This window comes from Callorhinchus milii, unplaced genomic scaffold (genome assembly GCF_018977255.1).
Source record: "Callorhinchus milii isolate IMCB2004 unplaced genomic scaffold, IMCB_Cmil_1.0 Scaffold23, whole genome shotgun sequence".
NCBI classification, from domain to species: domain Eukaryota; kingdom Metazoa; phylum Chordata; class Chondrichthyes; order Chimaeriformes; family Callorhinchidae; genus Callorhinchus; species Callorhinchus milii.
In genome coordinates, this window is record NW_024704764.1 from 1508550 (window position 1) to 1529697 (window position 21148).

The window sequence follows — 21148 nt, forward strand, 5'->3', positions numbered from 1 at the left end:
GCAGAGGGGATGAGGGACAAGCAGAAGGCCGGAGCGAGGACTGTTGTGATGGGGGTACGGTGTTTAAAAATCAATGGAAGCGGGGCCCAGCCCGGCTCGGGAAGCCCTTTCCCATCAGGCGAGGAGGTGAAATTGACGGCGTCTGTCACGTGTTTATCTATATGTTCTGCGAGAGCCTCCCTTCGCCAAAGACATTCCTCGCATTCCCAGTTCTTTATTGCTGATTGCTGGCGGAGCTGAAGGCTTTAATTCGGGCCCAATTGACAAGCCAGGGAATCAAACTCACAACATTCCCAGCTGCTCTGATTTGATTCCCGGCCTCGAGGAGAAAATACACCCAACGCATTCGAAGTTAGCGGTTCTTGAGGCGAGGAGATGTTTTCCCAAGATTTCTGGACTTTTCACGTTAAAAAAAAAACGCACCCAAGTCTGTCATTCGGATAAATCTCTTAAGAGTGACTGAGCTTTGAGTGCAGAGATTGCTCTGCGGGAGGTCGCAAGCTCTACACCTCGAAGCTGTGGTCACTCTCCCCCCTCAACCCCTCCGCCTTGTCCCCTGTTTCCCCATCTTCGGGTCATGCACACCCCAGCACTGAATTGGAGTGTTATCTTCGACTCAATGAATTCCAAGGCCCAACTTGAGGCCCCCCCCACCCCACCCACCCCACCCAAACTTCTGACTAATTCTTAAAATTCCGTCTCGATTTGGAAGCCTTTTTTCTGAGGATTTGTGGGGAAAACAGCTGCAAATAACGACTGAAATGTTATGCAACAATCTTGAATTTAAGGCAGTGGCCTAAAGGTAAACGCTATGTGAAGTTTGAGGGTTACATGTTTACAGAGTTTACCAAAAATCAAGTCAACTGAGTTTATTGTCTTAGAGAAACAAAACCTGTTCCATGGTATTAAACCTTCCAACTCGTTTCTTTCACAGAAGTCGCAAGATCCAGATTAGGAACATCCCACCACACTTGCAGTGGGAGGTAAGTGAAGGAATTTCTTTCTTTGCTGTAAATTCGGTCCGTATCCCCCCCCCCCCGCCACCCCCACCCCTTGTTTAAAATTAAATTCACTCTCTCCTTTCACGACTCCAGTCTCCGAGAGGACGACTGGACAATAATTATCTTGAAACTTGCCAGATATATCTCTGGACCTCGGTTTCACGGCGTCTCTGACGTCGCATCGCTCTGGCACTGCACTGGAGTGTTGGCCTCGACTGTAAGCTCACAAAGTCCTATCGTGGGGGTTGAACCCCACAACCTCTGACTCAGAAGCGAGAGTGTTACCAACTGAGCCCGGCTGACTCTCTCAATTGACTCTCGCTGCTACTTAATGATCTTAATTATTAAAAAAAGTTTTAAAGAAACATTATTTGAAGGGATTATTACCCCCGGAAAAGCGATCCGCCAATCGACTAACAACCGGGTTCCTACTTACTGCTGGTAAACAGAGGCGTGCGGAGAAAGGAAACTTGCCCAACGTTTAGCCCGGGAATCAAACCCAGGTCCTCTCGCTTGCGAGGCGAGTGCTGATAATTGACCCTCACTGTTACTTACTTAAAAATAATAATAATAATGAAATAGCAATCCTTGCATTTGATATAGCGCCTTACCACGCCTTTGAGGTGACTCACAAAGCGCTTCACAGACTATACTGTAAAGTGTAGTGTAGTGACTGTATATTTTGTGCGCAGAAAGTGTAGTTTACTCCCATGTGAACCACACCGCAGAGGCCAGCAACAGAGGACTTGATGCTGAGCTGATGTCCTGTGGGCAGGTATTCACTTTGGGATTGATTGAAACGTGCAATGGAAGCTCGACAGATTGACACAGAGAAGTGAGCCTCCTATAGGCAGTGGGTGGTTACGGCTGGAGGGGGCTCAGTCCCCACCCACCCCCCCACACAAAAAAACTCTTATCTACAGCTCACCTCTAAGGGGAGTTGGAAGGGGAAAGCCCTGAGAAGGACCACAGCCAGTCCTCCAAACAACCCCAATCTTTTTGCACCCTTCTTGCCCCTCTCCCAACACATCCATGCCCCCCCCCCCCCCCCACTACCAGCCCATCGGGTTGCTTATCGTGTGTTCTCACCTTGATTGACCGATTGACCTGCCAGTCAACCTTGGAACACTCTTCCTCTATCCTGTCCTCTTCGTCCGTTTTACTCAACCCCCATATCCCCTTTCCCCCACCACCCCCTTTAATATTCTACAGAGCCTTTTACCCAGTTAGTTTGGGCTGAGTTTAAGTCCAGGTTGAAGGGGTGAAACGTGAAAAGGCACTGATTCAGCCCATTTAGTGCTGTAAAACTTGACTTTATTGTGGAGGAACCCACTTTGCAAATGGACTTTGTCACCCTATATATTTGTGTAGTTAGTTCGGGGAGGGAATAGCCTGAGCTGGGGATAGCTTGTGTTCATTCTGCCATACAACATATTACACTATAAATATCTGGAAGTGCGGTTGGCAACTCAAGGCAGTTGCTTTCTGAGCTGCTGATCTGGGCCCAGAGGTAGATGGCTTCTTTGCCAGAGGGGAAGAAAGTTGAGTGCAAGTGGACAATTGGTGTCTCATCACTCCGAGGACAACTGACATCAACAGCAACTTACATTTACACAGCGCCTTTCACGTGGTGGGTGGGGGGGTCGGGGGTGGGGGGTGAGGGAGCATCCAGGACCATGGACAGTCAAGGATTTGGACCCGAGCTGGGGGTTGGGATCAGGAGGGGTGGAGGGTAGGGAGGGTGGGAGTAGTAATCTGAGACCATCTGATAATGTGGGGAAGACTGAAACACTGAAATAGATGATTCAAACACAACATAAACCACCCAGTGCTCGCTCAGCATGGAGAGCCGCTGGGAATCTCTTGCTTTCAGTTCACAAGGGGGCTTGGTGGAGTCGTTACCCCTTTGACTTTGGCCCATGTCTTAAACTGTTGCTGTCTGACACACACACAGGTCTTGGATGGTTTGTTAGCACAGCACGGAACAGTGGAAAACTGCGAACAAGGTACGTGAGCGATTGTACGTCTCTGTGCGTGGCAGGCCGGAGTTTATCTGGGGATGTTTAGCTTCTGTTTCACGGTTTGAGCCTGAGGACGGGTTGTTAGGAGGGCAAACTGAGGCCTGTTCAGCCAGTGATTGTGTGAGGTTAGCCAATGAGGACAAGATTGGGTTTGGGTATTAATTAAATCACCTTTGCAAACAGGAGACACGGTCGGTTTGTTTCTTCCAACACCTAACCCCACCCAACCCACCTCCCCCAACCATTGTGTAGGGTCACTGAGTAGCCATTGAGAGTTGGGGCCCTGACAGATTCCCTCTCCTCCTCCCCACGAGTTGAGGCATATTAGTAACGACTGCCTGGGATCAGCTATCTCCAGGATCGGGCTTGCTCCTTTCCAGTCAGAAACCCGTGGAAGTGGCAGAAAATGGAACCTGAGAGAGAGGGAGTGTGTGTGTGTGTGGGGGGGGGGCGATAGGGGGTGGTGGTTGGTGTCCAGTGTCGATCTGAATCCGATCCAGGAGCGAGCGGTCCAGGAGCGAGCGTCAGGCACAGAGCTTCCTCCTGCAGGTTGACTTCACTCCAACACGCTGTACTTGGAACCAAATCCAAACCACAAAACCACTGAGCTCAGAACCAACTGCGCAGCTTGAAAGCCTGGCTCAGCTCCAGGGTCTCACCTGCCACTCGCTGGCAGTTTCTTTAAAATAGAGAGGGAGAAGAGGGCGAAAAGTTCCCTTTATTTCCCTTGTGTATCTGAAATTGATTTACTGCTTCCCACTGCCTTGGAGGTGAGGAGCGCGGTGGGGCGGGGGCTTTGGCCTAAGTTGGCTAAGTCTCAGCTGGGGTAGCCTTTTGGGTACAGTTCAGCTCAGCGTCCCTGAGCTGACAAGTCAACCAGACCCTCGCTTCCCATCACTGCTTATCGGCCTCCCTCACCGCAAAGTATTGAAGTATTGATGTTGAAACGAGGCTTGAGGTACTTGGGAGGTTTGCACTCCAAACCACACGATGGTTTGGAGCAGTTAATTTGGGGTCATTTAGAAAAGAAATGGGACGACCACAAGTAATCGAATAACGATAATGATGATAATAATAATAATAGCAATAATAATAATAATCCTTGCATTCTTCCAGACATCTCAAAAGCGCTTCGCAGAATATTCGGCAAAGTCGAATTGACCGTACGTTCGTGGGCGAAACGCGGCAGCCGATTGCGCACAGCGGTGGGGACCGGGAGAACGTGGCGGGTGGGGCAAACACCGGCACGGGAAAATGGCGCGAATGGCCTCCTACTGTGTCGTACAGTTCGGGAGGACAGGGAACGGAGAGACACTGGAGGGAGTTGGTTGTGATGTATTTTTCTGTGTGTGTGTGTGTGTTTTTTTTGCCAGTGAACACAGAGACGGAGTCTGCAGTGGTGAACGTTACATACGGAACCAAGGACCAGGCGAGGCAGTGAGTGGAGAATTTGCGAACGTGGCAGCCAACTTGTGTCGCGACACGGGGGGGGAGTCTCCGCTTAACGTCTCATCTGAGGGACGCGTCTCTGACCACTAACCGTTGTCCCGGCCGGCGCTCCAGCCCATCAATAATAATAATAATAATAAATAACAATAATAATCCTCGCGTTTGATACAGCGCCTTATCACGACGTCGAGACGTCTGAAAGCGCTTTGAAACCCCTCCCTTCCTCCCTCTCTCCCTCCCTCCCTCCCTCCCTCCCTCCCCGCTTGCACAGAATATACTGTAAAGCGAAGTGACTGCGCATTTGGCGGGCGAAACGAGGCAGCCGATTGCACGCAGGAGCGACCCACAAAGGCATGTTGTTGTTGTCATCTCCCGCTGTCTGTGTGTCCTCCTCTCAGAGCCATCACCAAGCTGAACGGTCACCAGATGGAGAGCTACTGCCTGACGGTCACCTACATCCCCGACGAGCAGGCAGCCCAGCCCGGCCAGGAGATGGGCCGGAGGGGCTTCAGCAGCAGAGGTCCCTCCCAGCAGGGCTCGGGCGGCTCAGCGCCTGTGAAGCAGCCCTTCGACATCCCGCTTCGCATCCTGGTGCCCACCCAGTTCGTGGGAGCCATCATCGGAAAAGAAGGGGCCACCATTCGGAACATCACCAAACAGACACAGTCTAAGTAAGGCTGGCGGCTTGCGGTTCTGGTTGTTGTGGAGGTTCAATAATCCTTTCGTTTTGGCACAGCACCGTATCGCACCTTCGAGACATCTCAAAAGCGCTTCAGAGCATCTTCAGGTGTAACGTGAATTGACTCTATACTTTGGGGCCGAAAGGCAGCAGCCTAATTGCGCACAGCAGTGTCCCACGTGGATTGAATGAACGATGTATTATTATTATTTTTGGAGGTTATTATTATTACCCCAGAAAGCGATCCGCCAGTCGACTTAACAACCAGGTTCCTACTCACTGCTCGGTAAACAGAGGCGCGTGGAGGAAGGAAACTGGCCTCGGGTTTGTTTCCTGCCCGGGAATCAAACCCAAGTCCTCTCGCTTGCGAGACGAGCGCTCTGACCACTACACCTGTCCCGTAGGTGGACAGTGAAAGTCATCTCATCGCAAAATCGTTCCACCGGGCGCTTGTGTGCGCATTGCGGACCATTCGTAAACGGAGAGCTCCCCCTATAGGCAACACAGCGACACTGACGGAGACCTGATCTGAGCTGAAACCAAACCTCTTTACAGCAACTGATCATCACCTCACCTCTCGAAGAGCTTCGCAAGTGATGGGTCACGTTCAATCGTAACAGTTCGGTCACGTCAGCCCCACGGCTGCTGGTGGAGCCGACGCTGCCCTGTTCCTTTCCCCCAAGTGCACAGTCGATTCACTTCGCGGCGTGTCCCGCGAAGCGCTTTCAGACGTCTCGAAGACGCGATCGGCCGCTGTATCGAACGCCAGGATTTATTATTATGTCCTCGTGGAGTCACGTTGCAGCAACGCTGTCTGGGAGGGTGGGAAGTGGGGATTGGGGAGAGGGGGTGGGGATTGTGGTGGACGTATGTTCGGGCAGGGTATCAAGGGATGTGGAGCAAAGGCAAGTAAATGGAGTTCAGGGGCAGATCAGCCATGATCTAACAGACTGGTGGAACAGGGCTCGAGGGGCTGAATGGCCTCCTCCTGCTCCTACGGGCCACGGGTCACAGAGCGGCTTTTGTGACCGTTGTGTCTCCTCGTGGCAGGATCGACGTCCACAGGAAGGAGAACGCAGGAGCAGCCGAGAAGCCGATCAGTATCCACTCGACCGCGGAGGGCAGCTCTGCCGCGTGCAAAATGATCCTGGAAATCATGCAACAGGAGGCACAAGCCACCAAGACGTAGGTCCTGTTTACCCCGCCTCGTCCCCCTGCCCTCCCCTCCCCTCCCCTCCCCCTCCCCCACCCAGCTCCCACTGCCCACCACCCCCCACCCCGTCCATGGTAACAATAACACTCTCTGCACCCCTCACTCTGATGTACTCCGCACTCATTGTAACACTCTGGCCACTTGCACGCACGCACGCACTCGCTCGCACACTCGCTCACACTCGTGCACACACGCTCACACTTGTGCTTGTGTGCGCGTAACACACACACTTACGCACTCGCGCACACAGTTCGAGCCCCTGCGTCCCGCGCTAACGCGAAACAACAACAGCAACAATAATAATTTGATCGCTCAGTCCCCGCCTGTTTGCGGGCAGCGCTGTGACCGGTTGCGCTTTGAGACGTCTCAGTCACGTGATAAAGACGACATCAAATGCAAGGATGGTGACCACTGTGACTTATTGTAACTCCGCTCTCCTTCACGGTCGTGTCATGTCTGTAGGGCAGAAGAGGTTCCGTTGAAAATCCTGGCGCACAATAACTTTGTGGGGAGGCTGATCGGGAAGGAAGGCAGGAACCTGAAGAAAGTGGAGCAGGACACGGAAACCAAAATCACCATCTCTCCGTAAGTTCTGCCGCACGGTTTCGGGGTTTAAGCTCAGTCCGTCCATCCCATCACCACGGGTGTCGCGGGGGGGGGGGGGGAGAAATGGGGGCAAGTCCCGCTGGATAGGAACTGGAGTAAGGCGAGTGGATTTGCGGCTCAGTCTCCCAAATCCTCAGCGCTCCGAGACGCCATCTGGCGTGAAGGACGCTGTATGTGGAGACTGTGGGTGAGTTGTAGCACTCATTGCACCGCTGTGCATGTAGGAAGGTGGGGAAACAGGAATAGGAGGAGACGATTCAGACCTCCGAGCCTGTTCCACCAGTTTATTAGATCTCGGCAGATCTTGATCTTTTGATGCCCTGCCGTTTTCTCATCGTCCTCAGTGTGTGTCTGCGTGTCTCTCTCTCTCTCTTAAACGTCCCTATTAATTCCACCTCTACGGCTTTCTGAAGCGGAGAGTTCCATATCATCACAATAATAACCATCCTCTCATTGACATAAGTGGAAGGACACCTCATCGCGTCGTTGAGACGTCTCAAAGCGCTTCACAGACTATACTGCAAAGTGTTTTGACTGCAGTATTTTCCTGGATAAAACACGGCAGCCAATTGCAAACAGCCGTGGATGGAGTGACACATTATTATTTAATTTATATACGTATTTTTGAAGGGAAAGCCATCCACCAACCGACTAACAATCAGGTTCCTACTTACTGCTGGGTAAACAGGGGCGTGTGGAGTAAGGAAACTTGCCCAAAGTTTTGCCCTGACCTGCCCGGAAATCAAACCCAGATCCTCTCGCTTGCGAGGCGAGCGCTCAAGTCACTGAGCTCCAGGACTCCACAGCCCTCTGTGTGAAGAAGTTGTTCCTGACCTCGGTTCTCACCACCTGGGCTCTGATTTGATTTTGAGGTCCTTGTAATATTTCAACATATTCAGAGTGCAGTTCTGGAGATGGCTGTGTTTAATTCACTGTGTTTAACCCCCTGCAGGACAATCACATTTATGCAGGTGGTAGTGTAGATCTCCTGGAGGTCGATGCCTTTGCGTGAATCTTGAGCCACCCTCCAGCTCTCATGGACTTAGAATAGAATCAACAAATCCTACAGCACAGAAGGAGGCCATTTGGCCCATCCTGCCTGTGCCGGCTCTTCGAAACAGCTACCAATTCGTCTCGCTCCCCCGCTCTCACACCGTAACGCTGCCCGTTATCCTTTTCAAGTATATATCCAATTCCCTTTTGAGAGTGGTTATCGATTCTGCTCCCACCACCTTTCCAAACCGCAACAACTCTCTGGGTAAAAAGCGTGTCTCCTCGTCCCTCCTCTGGTTCTTTTGCAAATTATCTTAAATCGGTGTCCTCCACCTGCCCTGACAATGAAGCCATCAATCTTGTTGGATCTGACCTCTCTGGACTTTGGACGCTCTCTATCGTCAAACCGTTCCATGAAGTTAATAGAATGCTTTCACTCAACATCAACACCAAATTACATTGTATAGCGCCTTTCATGTCGGGAGGACGTCCGCAGGCGCTGGATAGTCAGGGATTTGGACTAATTGGGAATAATAATAATAATAATCCTTGCATATGATACAGTGCCTTTCATATCAGGAGGACATCTCAAAGTGCTTCACAGGATTGACTGTAAAATGTAGTGCCTGTTTGCTGTGTTGGTGAAAATGGGAACCCATTATGTTCACAACAATGTTCCACAAACAGCGATGAAGTGAGTGACCAATTGTATCTGGGGGATTGTTGGCCAGGACAACAGGAGAAACTAGACTTATATCTGGATTATAGATATAGTACAAAATCATGCCATGGGGGTTTGAACCCACAACCTCACGGGCAAGAGTGCCACCAATTGAGCTCAGCTGACTCACCAATACAGATCGACTTAATGTCAGTGTCAGTGTCTCAAAGCGAATTCCTAGTGAGTGCGGGGACTGCTCCTTCTAACTAGACGTCCAACTCTCAAAGTGCACGAAAACTAAACCCCTTGCTCCAGTGAATCCAGTGAATTTTCATTCCATTTCAATTTCTCCCCCTCTCAGTCTGCAGGATCTAACCTTGTACAACCCAGAGAGAACCATCACTGTGAAAGGCTCCATAGAAGCCTGCTGCAAGGCTGAGGAGGACATCATGAAGAAAGTGCGGGAAGCCTATGAGAACGACATCGCCGCTATGAATGTAAGTCTGTTGGCGACTGGGGCCTGCGAGGTGTTCACCTTCAACTGTCCACTTGACAACGTTCCATGGATCTCCTGACCTCCACGAGGCCCTGAATGTTGGTCACTTGTTTGACTCGCTTGTCCCTTCTGTTGTAATGTGCGTTTTTCTTCCTCTCCCCAAACCGAGAGGCCAGGGCTGTGGGTTCCTGTGTTTGCGCTGCCTTTTAGGGGCGGGGGGGGGGGGGGTGGTTTGGAGGTTAAGGCAATTTCATCTTCCTGCCCTGTGGCCGATCGCAGGATCTGTATCGTTCTTCTTACAACACAATACAGAATTACATTTCTAAAGTGCCTTTCAAGTTGGGAGAACGTCCCAAGGCGCTGAACAGTCAGGGATTATGTTTCGAGCGAGTGGGGAACGGGGGGGAGGGAGTTGAGGTCAGGGAGAGTGGAGGGTAGGAGAGGGTGGCCGAAGGCACGATCGAAGAGGAAGGTCTTGATACGGACCTTGAAGGAGGCGAGGGAGGGAGCGAGGCGAAGGGAACGTGGGATGAAGTTGTGGGCAGACAGGTTGAAGGCCCGGCCGCTGATGGTGGAGCGGGCCGGCGGGGGACAAGGAGCAGGCCGGAGCCCGCTGAGTGGAGGGAGAGGACGAGTTGATAAGGTTCTTAATGTGGCTGTGGTTGGTGCCGATTGTTGGAACCTTCCCTCTGCTTCCATCTGTCTCACACCAGCCTTCAGCTAACTCTCTTCTCCGCTTTCTTTTCCTGTGTGTGTCTGTGTGTCTCTCTCTCATTCCTCTGTGTCTGTGTGTGTACATATGTCTGTCTCTCTCTTTCCTCTGTGTGTGCTCGTGTGTGTGTGTGTGTGTCTCTCTCTCATGTCTGTCCTTTCCTCCCTTTGTTCATTGAACCTTTATTGTATCGAGGATTTTGCTAATTACTGGAATGTGGTCACGAGATTCGGGGAAGGCTGGCCGAGATCCCAATAACCTGGCAGACGAGGGAGAGAGACGGAAAGCAAGTTTGATTATTGGTTGTCCTCAGGATAGGCTTGGAACTAACCAAATGAATCATTCCTAATTAAATGAGACTAATTAGTGGTCAATGAATGATTCAAGTATTTTCCCTGAGATTCAGTACCTCGGAGCACTTGTTATCTGCATTGTAATCTGCTCCTTAATAATCCTTTAATCATAATCTTTACATTAGATCCAGCGCCCTTCACATTGGGAGGACTCCTCAAAGCATTTCGTAGGATACACCATTACGGGAAGTGACTGCGATTTGTAAACTAACACAGCAGCCAATTTGCAAACAGCAATATTGTCCTCAACAGCTGTGAAGCGAGTGACCGATTGGAGGATTGTTGGCCAGGACGCTGAGAGAGAGAGAGAGGAAACTCCTTTCCCTTTTTGAGTTGCGCCCCCACAGGACACAGTCACTGGAATTTTACAGTAAATCCTGTGAAGTGCTTTGGGATGTCCTCCCACAACATGAAAGGCACTCCATGGATTGTCAGGATTATTATTAATGCCACGGGATTTTAATGGCAACCTGAACAGGCAGGAGGGTGGGGGGGGGGGCCTTGGTTTAACATCTTGTCCAAAGGATGGCACCTCTGACAACACTCCCCAAGTACTGCTCTGGAGTGTCAGCTTAGCTTAAGAGTTCGAAGTCCTGACCTGAGGCTTGAACCCACAACCATCAAACTTGGAGGCAAGAGGGCTACTGATTGAACCAGCTCTGGGGTTCTTATGGCACTGGAGTGGGGGGTGGGGAGAAAGGTAGTGTAGCCCTCCCTGTCTCAATCCTATGCCCTTTGAACATGATGTGACTAACTATTAAAAGTCTTCACCATGGGAAGGTGAGAGGGGTGTGTGGTGGGCGAGAGGAGATGGAAAAGAATACGGGTGGGGGGGGCACTTGGATTTGAACCAGGGACCTCTCGTTCCCAGGCAAATGGTTTAGACTGAGCCAGACTCGCATATGTGTGAAGCAGCTTGAAGGAGCGTTAATTTCTTTACAGTATCGGCCTTGGGTGGATTATTTGTTGTGACTGGCTCGACTGGCTCTGGCCTCCTGCTTGTCCCTCGTGCCCTCCGTTCCGCCATCGGTGGCCTGTGCTTTCAGCCACTACGCCCCGAAACACTGGAACTCTCTCCCTCAAACCCTCCACCTTGGCCCCTCCTTCCCCGTCTTCAGGTGTTGCCCGAAGACCTTCCACTTCAACTGTGGATAGATATTTGTTAGGTCAGGGTATCAACGGGTATGGGGCAAGGACGGAAAAATGGAGTTGAGGGACAGATCAGCCACGATCTAATACAATCGTGGAACAGGCTCGAGGGGCTGAATGGCATCCTCCTGTTCCTAGGTACCCCAAGGCACAGAGGGTCTTTGTGATGGTCGTGTCCATTCATTGCAGGACTGACTCTCTGGGACTTTACTCTGCGTGAGGGGGCGCTGTGTAAATGCAGGTTGTTGTTGACTGTTGCGGACTCTCTATTTCAGCTCCAGGCCAATTTGATTCCTGGCCTGAACCTGAACGCCCTGGGCCTCTTCCCACCCACATCAGCCACAGTTCCACCTCCCCCCGTGGGGGTGGCATCAGCGACTCCTTACGGCTCTTACGTGGTAAGTGGAACCCTAAACATCTTTACGTTTCGAAGTACCGTCTTCCACGTCAGCCGGGACCCTCTCACAGCCCCCGGGGGGGCAGCACGCTCCAGTGCTGCTGTTTGCTTAGTAATAATTAATCATAATAAAAATCCTTGCATTTGACGTAGCAGCGTATCACGTCGTTGAGACGTCCTAAAGCGCTTCACAGAATAGACGGTAAAGTGGAGTGACTGTATATTTTAGTGGCAAACGCAGTAGCCAATTGCGCACTGCAGCGTCCCACAAACAGTCGTGGATTGAGGGACTGTTACCCCCTGCAAAGGGCTCCATCAATCGGCTAACAACCAGGTTCCTACTTTCTGCTCGGTGAACAGAGGCGTGCGGAGTAAGGACACTTGCCCAAGGAATCGATCCTCTCGCTTGCGAGGCGAGGGCTCTGACCACTGCACCACCGGACTCCCAGTGATGGGTTGACAATGTTCTGAGGCTTTCTTTTTTTGTTCTCTCAATTTTTCTTTTCCATTTTGCAGCAAACCCCAGAGCAGGAGACGGTTCATGTCTTCATCCCCGCCCAGGCCGTGGGTGCCATCATCGGCAAGAAAGGGCAGCACATCAAACAGCTGTCCCGGTTTGCTGGTGCTTCCATCAAGGTAAGAGCTTCACATCTCAAAGACAGGATAAGACGCTGCATCAAATGGAACAAATGGGCCTTGGAAGAGTTGGAGGCTGGTCGTCGCAGATTAGGGCAGAGAGGGCTGCCGAGGGGGAGAGAGAGGACAATCCATTGCTAGATCGTCCACCAGAATAGGGATAAACAGCAACAGGAGGAGACCATCAAATCACCAGTTTCTGATCGGAAGCCCCTCTTCCTCCACAGTGAAGGGTTTGTTGCTGTGTAGGTTGATATGCGTGGCTGGGGTGGGCTGGGGTGGCACTGGTCTGTCCGTACATGATGGGTGACACTTGCTGCCTTTCCTTCCCAGATCGCCCCAGCAGAAAGCCCAGACACCAAACAAAGGATGGTGATCATCACAGGCCCTCCCGAGGCCCAGTTTAAGGTAAGGCAGCCAGAGGACAACGGAGATGGGTTAGAGCCAGTGATGTAGGCCTTGCTATCTCGGAATTCTTGGTAGTCCAGTTCCTGAGCCAGGCGTGTCCGCAGTATTCCAGGGCCCTGCTGATGACAGCACAGCCCAACCTGACTCATCAGCAGGACTTGGAAGGGCAGACCAGTCACTGGGGGCAAGGAGTCATCCCACTCAGCTCCCGTTAACCCTGCAAACTAAAGCCCTAATGGGTAAGGTGGTCCTAGATGGACAAGCAGCGGGAAAGCTGGCCAGACAGTGCTATCCTCCAGGGAGAGAGAGTGCACATTCCAACAATCTATCTCTGGGATGGTGATCTGTTAGGTCAGGGTAACGAGGGATATGGGGCAACGGCGTGTTATTGCTGTTGAGGTACAGATCAGCCATGATCTTACAGAATGGCAGAACAGGCTTGAGGGGCTGAATGGCCTCCTCCTGTTTCTATGAGAGCTACCAGCTGGGCCAGGCTGACACCTAAGTTGGGAGAGAAGCTGTGACCGGGATATCTTCTCTTCCCCAGGCCCAGGGAAGGATCTACGGGAAACTGAAGGAGGAAAATTTCTTTGGACCAAAGGAAGAAGTTAAACTTGAGACGCACATCAAAGTTGCTGCCTCAGCCGCTGGCAGAGTAATAGGCAAAGGAGGAAAAACTGTAAGTGCATCAGTTTGTAAGCCGAATGTTTGCCTTCAGGGTGATTTGGGAGCATTCCACACTAACTGGCCCACTTCTGCAGAGACTACAAGCATTACGCTGAACGGACTTTTTACCCGACTCAACTAACCCCCTTTTTTTTTGTCTGACCTTCTTCCTCTTTGTCTGTCTATGGGGTAATCCTCAACTCAAGAGCGTGACTGATTTGTAGATTGTTAAGTGTTCTCGGGCTCTTTTAACCTTACAACACACGGGGTTTCAAAATCCTTCAAAATCCCTTACGTTACAGTATAGTTCACACTTGTACAGCACCTTTCTCTTAAGCGCTTGACCATAGTGACTTGGGGTGGGAACCGGGAGAGGTGGGGAGCACCTCGTCTTGAAACGAGGTGGGTGTGTGGTGGGGGTGAGGGTGGGGGGAGGGAGGGAATGAGTCGGAGAGTTCTGGGGATGGAGTTCCATTGAGTGGGAGCAAAATGTCTGGTCTGCCGGCTGATGTGGGAGGACGGGAGGAGCAACGTGAAGCAGTCTGGTGCTTTGCTGATCGGTGCGGTCGAAGGAGGTCACAGAGGCGAGACCGTGGAGGGATTTAAATAAGGGACAGAAGATCTTGAATCCAATCTGCTGGGGGACAGGGGGCCAGTAGAGCCTTATAATGTTTCTTATAAGACATAATGTTTCTTTATAATGTTTCTTCCCCGACTTCCAGAATGTCGCACCCAAAGTCTCTTTTGTGCCACATTGCCAATCATCCTGGAGTAAGCTCACAGTTGGATCTAGGACATCCAGACCATTGAATTTCTAGATACAATTGGTGCAGTAATGGAAGTTCTACCCCTCAGTGTCTTAACATTTTGCAACAATTGTACCACCGCTTATTGGATGTAGTTGGTGACGTGTAAGGCCAGAGTTATTGGACTAACCTTCCAGTAAGAGGTCAATTTGAGTGATGGAATCCTGCTGACAAGGAGCCTACAGTGGCCAGAGAGCATTAGATACAAAGATGGACCAGTCACTGGAGGCAGGGAATCAACCTACTCAGCTCCTGTTAACCCTGCAAGCCGAAGTCCTAACAGGTAGGGTAGTCCAGCAGGACAAGCAGCGGGAAAGCTTGCCAGACAACAGTATGAATGGCAAGCTATGCGGTTTTAGCTGGTTAAACTCCAGCAGTTACCCCAACACACACTCTGGGGTCCCCAAGCCTTGGCTCTTGCCAACCTGCGCCTAATACCTTCCGGAATTAGGTAAGCAGGATGCATCCTTCCAGGGAGAGAGTGTGCATTCCGTTCCAATAATCTGGTCTGGGATTTCCATGTGTAGGTGGGATGTGGGGAATTGTCAGTTTGGTTTGGATGCTCTTAACTATGATGATGGGTTTCCATGTGTGTCAGAGACCCGGATGGCCTAAAAAAACAAACAAAATAGTTTTTCTCACTCACTGATGCCTCTGTGATGCTCAGGATGTTTGTTCTGCAGGTGAATGAACTACAGAATCTCTCCAGTGCGGAGGTAGTTGTACCACGAGACCAGGTGCCAGATGAGAATGACCAAGTTGTTGTCAAGATTATTGGTCACTTTTATGCAAGTCAGGTAAGCACTTCCTCTCCTGATCCTTTGTCCTTCTCGTGTTCAATTCTCTCCACGGCCTTGCTCTCTCCGTCCTATCTCCCATGACTTCCTACGACCCCACCTGCTTACCCTCCAACTCAATTACTCAATGCTTCCACTCGACTGGCTCCGGCCTTCTGCATGTCCCTCGTTCCACCATTGTGGGTGCGCTTTCAGCCACTGTGTCCTGAAAGTCTGGAACATTCTTCCTCTATTCCTCCAACAACTTGCCCCTTCCTTTCCTATCTTCAAAAAAAAATCTGAAGGTTTCTCGACTGCTTAAAAAATGGCCGCCTTCTAGATAATCAGTTTGCCAAACACTTGCTCCGTGAATGTGGAAATGCTCGATTGCGCTCCCCTTGCCTTTCCCCCATGCCCCCATTATAACACAGGATAGCATTTTATGTGCCCCCACCCACCCCCACACCACCACTGATCTGTCTCTTTGCTCCCCCAAAGCTCGCCCAAAGGAAGATCAGGGATATATTGGCTCAAGTCAAGCAGCAACAACAGAAGTTACAAAGCAGCCAATCTCAGCCACGGAGAAAGTGAAGACCCTAAAATACTCCAAAGGCCCCTTTCCCTTCTCTTTCCCCTCTCCCCCCCACCCCAACACCCCTCCCCCCACCCTCAAACACCCCAACCCTAATACCGCCCTTCCCTCTCCCTCCCCCCCCAACACGCAACCATGGAGACAGATGCCAGGCCAAAGAGTGGCTGTGTTCAGATCAATTCTTTTTTGTTTGTGTTTTAAACTGTGGAAGGCTAAGTAAGCTTTGTGGATTTAAAGAGAATTATATTACAGGAGCAATCCTATGTAATTTCCCCCCTCTCCCCCCCACCCCCAGCCCCCATTGCCCTCATTTCAAACCGAGGAATTTCTTTTTTTTTTTAAAAAACAAAAAAAAATCACAAACACCTTTAGGATAGCGCTGGCTCCATTCTGCTAGTCCTCGACCAACTTAGTTCTGAACATTGGCGTCATTGTATAAATGGGCTGCGATGTAGTAGGAGGCAGGGTGACCTGACTTGATCTACCTGCCCAGATCCAAACGGATGACCGCCCAAGTAGAACAGAATTACAACCGGGTTTGGGATTTTTGTACGTTTTTTTTAATATAACATTACTGTTTTGACTTTTTAGTTGTTAGCAGTAGAATTACTACATTAGCAATTTCTGCCACTAACAACTCCACTGAGGATTGCTCCTTTTAGTCCTGTTCCCTGCCCACCCCCACTCCCTTACCCCCTAGCCCCTAAATCCACCTCCCCACCCACCTCCTCGGCCAACGGCTCTAATCTCCTCATTTCACTCCGAGCTTTTAGGCAAATGAAGGAAGAGGCCAGGACAGGTTGGTGAGGAGATGAAGAGCGTTGGGTTGGGAAGTCAAGGGGTTGGCTTTGATAGAGGAATGTTTATTAAATTAAGAGCATTAAGACCAATTGGGTGAGGGGGGGGGGGGGGTTATGCGTTGGATTTCCAAAGACAATTTGGTACCTTTTGGCCATCGATGGTCCTCGATCATACGCTGGTCATTAAATGGGTAAAGATGTCATCTCGAGCCTTGGAGCCGAAGGTTGCCATTGGAAATCTGTCCCATCTGAACCCTACTAAGTTTTTGTTTTTCTACTGTGCTATGTAATTCAACCTTACCTCATGAAGTTTCTGCGAGCTTTTGAACTCTGAACAGCTCCCGATGCCCCTGAAATGCGCAGAGCGGTTCGGAGGTTTGGGGAGGGGGGTGGTGGGGGGGGGGGGGGGGGGTGGGGGGGCGGCTGCTGGAGGGGAATTCAAAAGACGCATGATTTAGAGAAGGGGTGACCAGGGTCTTTGATGTCATTTGACCATGTTGGTCGTAAGTCACTGACCTGCTGCCCCTACCCCAAATCGTGTTTTCCAGACACTATATGCAAGTCCTATGAGCAAAAATATCATCCTACCAGGATACGAACCCTGTAGGAGTTTGAAGCAAGCAAGAAATACCATTTTAAGTTGAAGAAAAGTTCCCTAAAAGTCTTCCATTGTTGATTTAAGGTCAAATCTTTTGTCTATTGCGGAGCCACTCCTGGGAAGGAGAGATTCCTCCGCGTTCTGGATGGGCGTGACGAACCGAGAGAGTGTAAAAAAAATCGGAATAACATTACAAACTCGGTAGTAACGTACATTTGTATCCTGTGTGGATACAATTTAAAGATAAATATTACAAAATGGAACCGAAAAGCTTCTCTTACATTTCGATGGGAGCTGTCCGATCATCCCTCATGAATCAATTGGGGTCTCCTTAACTTTGATTTAAAACCCTTTTTTTTTCTTCCTGATAATACTTTAAATGCCTGGGAAGATGTTTCCAGGTTTTACCTCAGCCATAAACCTTTGACCTTAACCTTAATCTTCTGGCAAATGTTAATGGGGCTGGAAAAGGTTAAGCTACAATGTTTACAAATACTTCAGGGACAGTTATTTTCCGAATTGTCCCAACGATTTTCCAAATGGGATTTTGAGAGAAGGCGTGTTACTCTCCGCCAAGGTCCCAAGTGAAAGGATTCTTATAACCGGGTGGCTTCATAGACCTGGTGTGTTCTGACAGATTGGGATGTCCGTCGAAACCAAGCAACAAGAGAAAGGGGTCGGGTTTGCGATGGGGTTGGTGGTGGTGGTGGTGGTGGTGTGGGGGGTGAGGGTGGGGGTGGGGGGGTTGGTTGGTCTGTCATATGCTAAGGAGACACCTAAGAAAAATGGGCAACCTTTTTAAATTAATAAAACGATTTGATTTTCTACACCCAGCCTTCCACAGCATTAAAACCCAAAAGTGTTGTGTTCTTGGCGAGTGTTAAATGAATTGTGACGGTTACGGAGGTGGTGCCGGCCAACCTTTGTGTGCGTGCTTGTGCGTGTGGTAATAACTTAAAACGTGTTCTACTCTCTTGACCTCAACAGCTCGTTGGCAGGTCGCCATCAGACAGACAATAAGGGTCTGACGTGCTTTTTGACTTGGGGGCCAACCCATCCATCCAGAACGAGCAGTGTTTTAAAACGAAAACAGGGAGTCGCTGGGAACACTCGGCAGGTCGGGCAGCCTCGACGGAGAGAGGACGCTGAGTGTTCCCAGCGACTTCTGTTTTTTCGTTCCAGATTTCCAGCAGCTGCAGTGTTTTGCGTTGCACAAATGTTTTTATGCCTTTCTCCACCTGGCCATTTTAATGAGTCGAAAGCGTGAATTGTTGGGCAAGAAAGTGTTTTATGTTATTATGTATTATGTATAATGTTTTATATATATATATATATATTATAAAATATATGTGCAGGGTGATCGAAAAGTCATGATATTATCTAAAAACAAACAAAAAACATCATAACTTCTTTAAGACTTATCAGACATTGTAATGGTATCACGGATTTTTGGTCACCACATGTATGTATATTTGTGTGTGTGTGTAGATATATATATATATAAAACAATATCGCAAACACACTTTGGGTACCACGAGTCAATGAAAAAAAAGGTTAGAATTCAGGTTGAGTTGTTGTTGTTGAGTCCCAAGTAAGTAAACGAGGAAGGGAGACCTTGTATTTAACAAAAGAAAAAGCATAATGTGAGTGAAGAGTTGATCCAAGGAGAGAACGTTAAGACGTCTGTTCTGGAACATAATGCCGAACGGAACAGATTTGCTCTTTTTTTTTAAATTAATAAAAAAAAATTTTAATTGAGTTGTAAAACAAAAAAAAATGGAGAGAAACAAAATCACAACACTGCTAATAAGAAGAGACCCTGAAGGAAATGTATTAAACAGCATTTGGCCAAGGGCATTGCTGTGTGCTTTTTACTAAGCTACCTCAGGTGTTTTTAGTACCTCAACGTTGTTCTTTTTGCTTGCTGGTATTTTATATACTTATAAAAGCAGATAGTCTTGAATATTTTATTTTTTTAATAAAAAAGAAGTAAAATTTGCTGAGTTATTAACAGCCGAGAGCTGGACGGGACAGGACAGGACAGCTAGTGCTGTTAGTTTTATTATTTTTTTTTAGGTTTTTTTTTTTCCCTTTTGTTTTCTTGCTTTTTTTTTATTTTCGGTTGGTCTCTCGATCTATTTTAGATCTAACTATCAAAAAGAAAAGATTAAAAACAGGGGGTGGGGGGTGGAAAAAGACAGCAATCGCCTCGGAATAGGCTGAGCGAGGCGTAGAAGCTGCCACATTGGGAGCAAAAGAAACATTGCATTTTTTAAATATTTAAGACGTCGCGCTGTGGTGATGTAGCCTTTCTATATTTTTAGATGATAAAAGAAATCATATCTCGTGTCCCGCAGTTCTGTACATGTCCTGCTTTTTCCTCTTTGATCAGCGGAGTTGTACCAACTCTTCAATCTCATGTTAAACCCGATGGCTTCAACAACCTATATCTCCCTCCCCCCCCACCCTGTCCCCCCCCCCACCCTGTCCCCCCCCCACCCTCTCCCCCCACCACCGCCCGCCAGCCAGACATGGTATTTTTAATTACCCTTAAATTCTTTTGGGACATTTTAATGGCAAATGAATTTGAGTGCTAAAAATCACGGCAGTGAATTAATTCCCCTTTTAACTGGACAGGTAGATTTTTTTTCAGTGCTGAAAGGTTCATTCATTCTATGTTTCGCCTGTGAATTGAATAATAATTTGTGGATTTCTCCCCCCCCCTCCCCCCCATGCCCCCACTCCCATTTGAGTTTAATTTTGCTGTGTGCGCGTGTCTGTGTATTTAAAGTCCAGGCAAAAAGCTTCAAACAAATAACGTCCGCAACCCCCACCCTTGGGAAGAAATCTGGTGCTAAGATAGATTTGGAAGCTCCCGTTTGGACTGTTTTTTAAACAATTAAATGGATGTTTATGGGCAGTTTTGTGAGGAGAGAGGGTTGGAGCTCTTTGGACCCATCCCATTGCATTAAGCAAGGCTCATGTCTCTCTCTCACACACAGAACACGCACACGGAGACACGCACACACACACACACACATACACACACACACAGATACAGACATACACACACATAGCAATGTGCATTATAAAGGACTTTTTTTTGCTGTGTCAAAAAGCCATTGTGTTGCATCGGCAACTCAGTGTCATCCACTCAACAAACTTTTTGGGGGGAGAAGGAGTGTGGGTGTGTGTGTGTGGGTGTGTGTGTGGGTGCGTGGGTGGGTGGGTGGGTGTGGGAGGGGGAGAAATCCAAGCTTTTACAGATTGCTGCTTTTAATGCATCAAATAGGTCAGAAAAACTAGACTCTGAAAGTGATGGTTCCCAGTGCCACTGATCATTACAAGTGCTCTGGGGCTCTGCTCTGCCCGAGAGACGCCGTGTCAGTCAGCGCAAGTTGCCGTTGCTGCTGGCTTCAGAGTCGGTTCCGCCCTTTGCTGCGTTTTGCAGAGGAAACCTGTTGCCGTCTCCCCATCCTCTTATTTGCTTCACTTCCGAACCGAAGCGGCCCGTTCAGACTTTCGGCTTATTTGGGAAAAAGAGTTTTATTTTTGTTTCGATAGCGACCCTGGTCTCAACCTACTGTTCCCAAGTCCGTTTCACTCGCCTTTTCCAGCCTTTACATAGTCGAGCGACAGTGCTAACGACCCGATCGCTTGCGTTTAACCGATAATGCCAAACACTTGGTGGAAATCTGCCACACTGGGTCCTTAGCTTATTTTTTGCCCCACAATTAATGCAGAGTTTTCCGGAATCGAAACTAACCTGTAAATCGAGGTTTAGTTTCTGTATTCTACCTCCCTCGCATCAAAATCTGCTTTGCCCGCCCCCACCCCCACTCTCTCTCTCTTCTCCCCCCGCCCCTCTCCCCACCCCCCCCCCACCACCACTGAGAATGATACAGAGATATTATGGTAAGGCTTTCACTCTTAACTGTCGCTGTCCTTCGGAGCTGTGGCTCATTTGGATCAATGACAGACGAGGCAGAACGGGGCTGTCTGGTTGCGTTCTCAGACTCTTTCCTCTCTTTCTCCGCCCTCCCCCCACCACCACCGCTGCACCACTCCCCTCACCCCCTCCTCATCCGTCCCCATCTGAACTGATGGTGGCTCCTGAGGATGTCTCACTGTTGTTC

The 21148-nt window shown here is 49.5% G+C and overlaps 1 protein-coding gene across 1 annotated transcript in view; it reads left to right on the forward strand.

The window, feature by feature from the left end:
• igf2bp1 (insulin-like growth factor 2 mRNA binding protein 1) overlaps positions 1 to 15665 on the forward strand; it is a 54953-nt gene extending 39288 nt beyond the window's left edge. The window contains exons 3-15 of the mRNA XM_042343230.1: positions 935 to 983; positions 2956 to 3007; positions 4396 to 4459; positions 4870 to 5142; positions 6201 to 6335; positions 6826 to 6948; positions 8985 to 9120; positions 11609 to 11731; positions 12247 to 12366; positions 12700 to 12774; positions 13322 to 13453; positions 14930 to 15043; positions 15521 to 15665. Of these exons, the coding sequence (XP_042199164.1) occupies positions 935 to 983; positions 2956 to 3007; positions 4396 to 4459; positions 4870 to 5142; positions 6201 to 6335; positions 6826 to 6948; positions 8985 to 9120; positions 11609 to 11731; positions 12247 to 12366; positions 12700 to 12774; positions 13322 to 13453; positions 14930 to 15043; positions 15521 to 15613 (1489 nt within the window). The 3' untranslated portion in view covers positions 15614 to 15665. The remainder of the gene's footprint in view (positions 1 to 934; positions 984 to 2955; positions 3008 to 4395; positions 4460 to 4869; positions 5143 to 6200; positions 6336 to 6825; positions 6949 to 8984; positions 9121 to 11608; positions 11732 to 12246; positions 12367 to 12699; positions 12775 to 13321; positions 13454 to 14929; positions 15044 to 15520) is intronic.
• The last annotated feature ends 5483 nt before the right edge of the window (positions 15666 to 21148 follow it).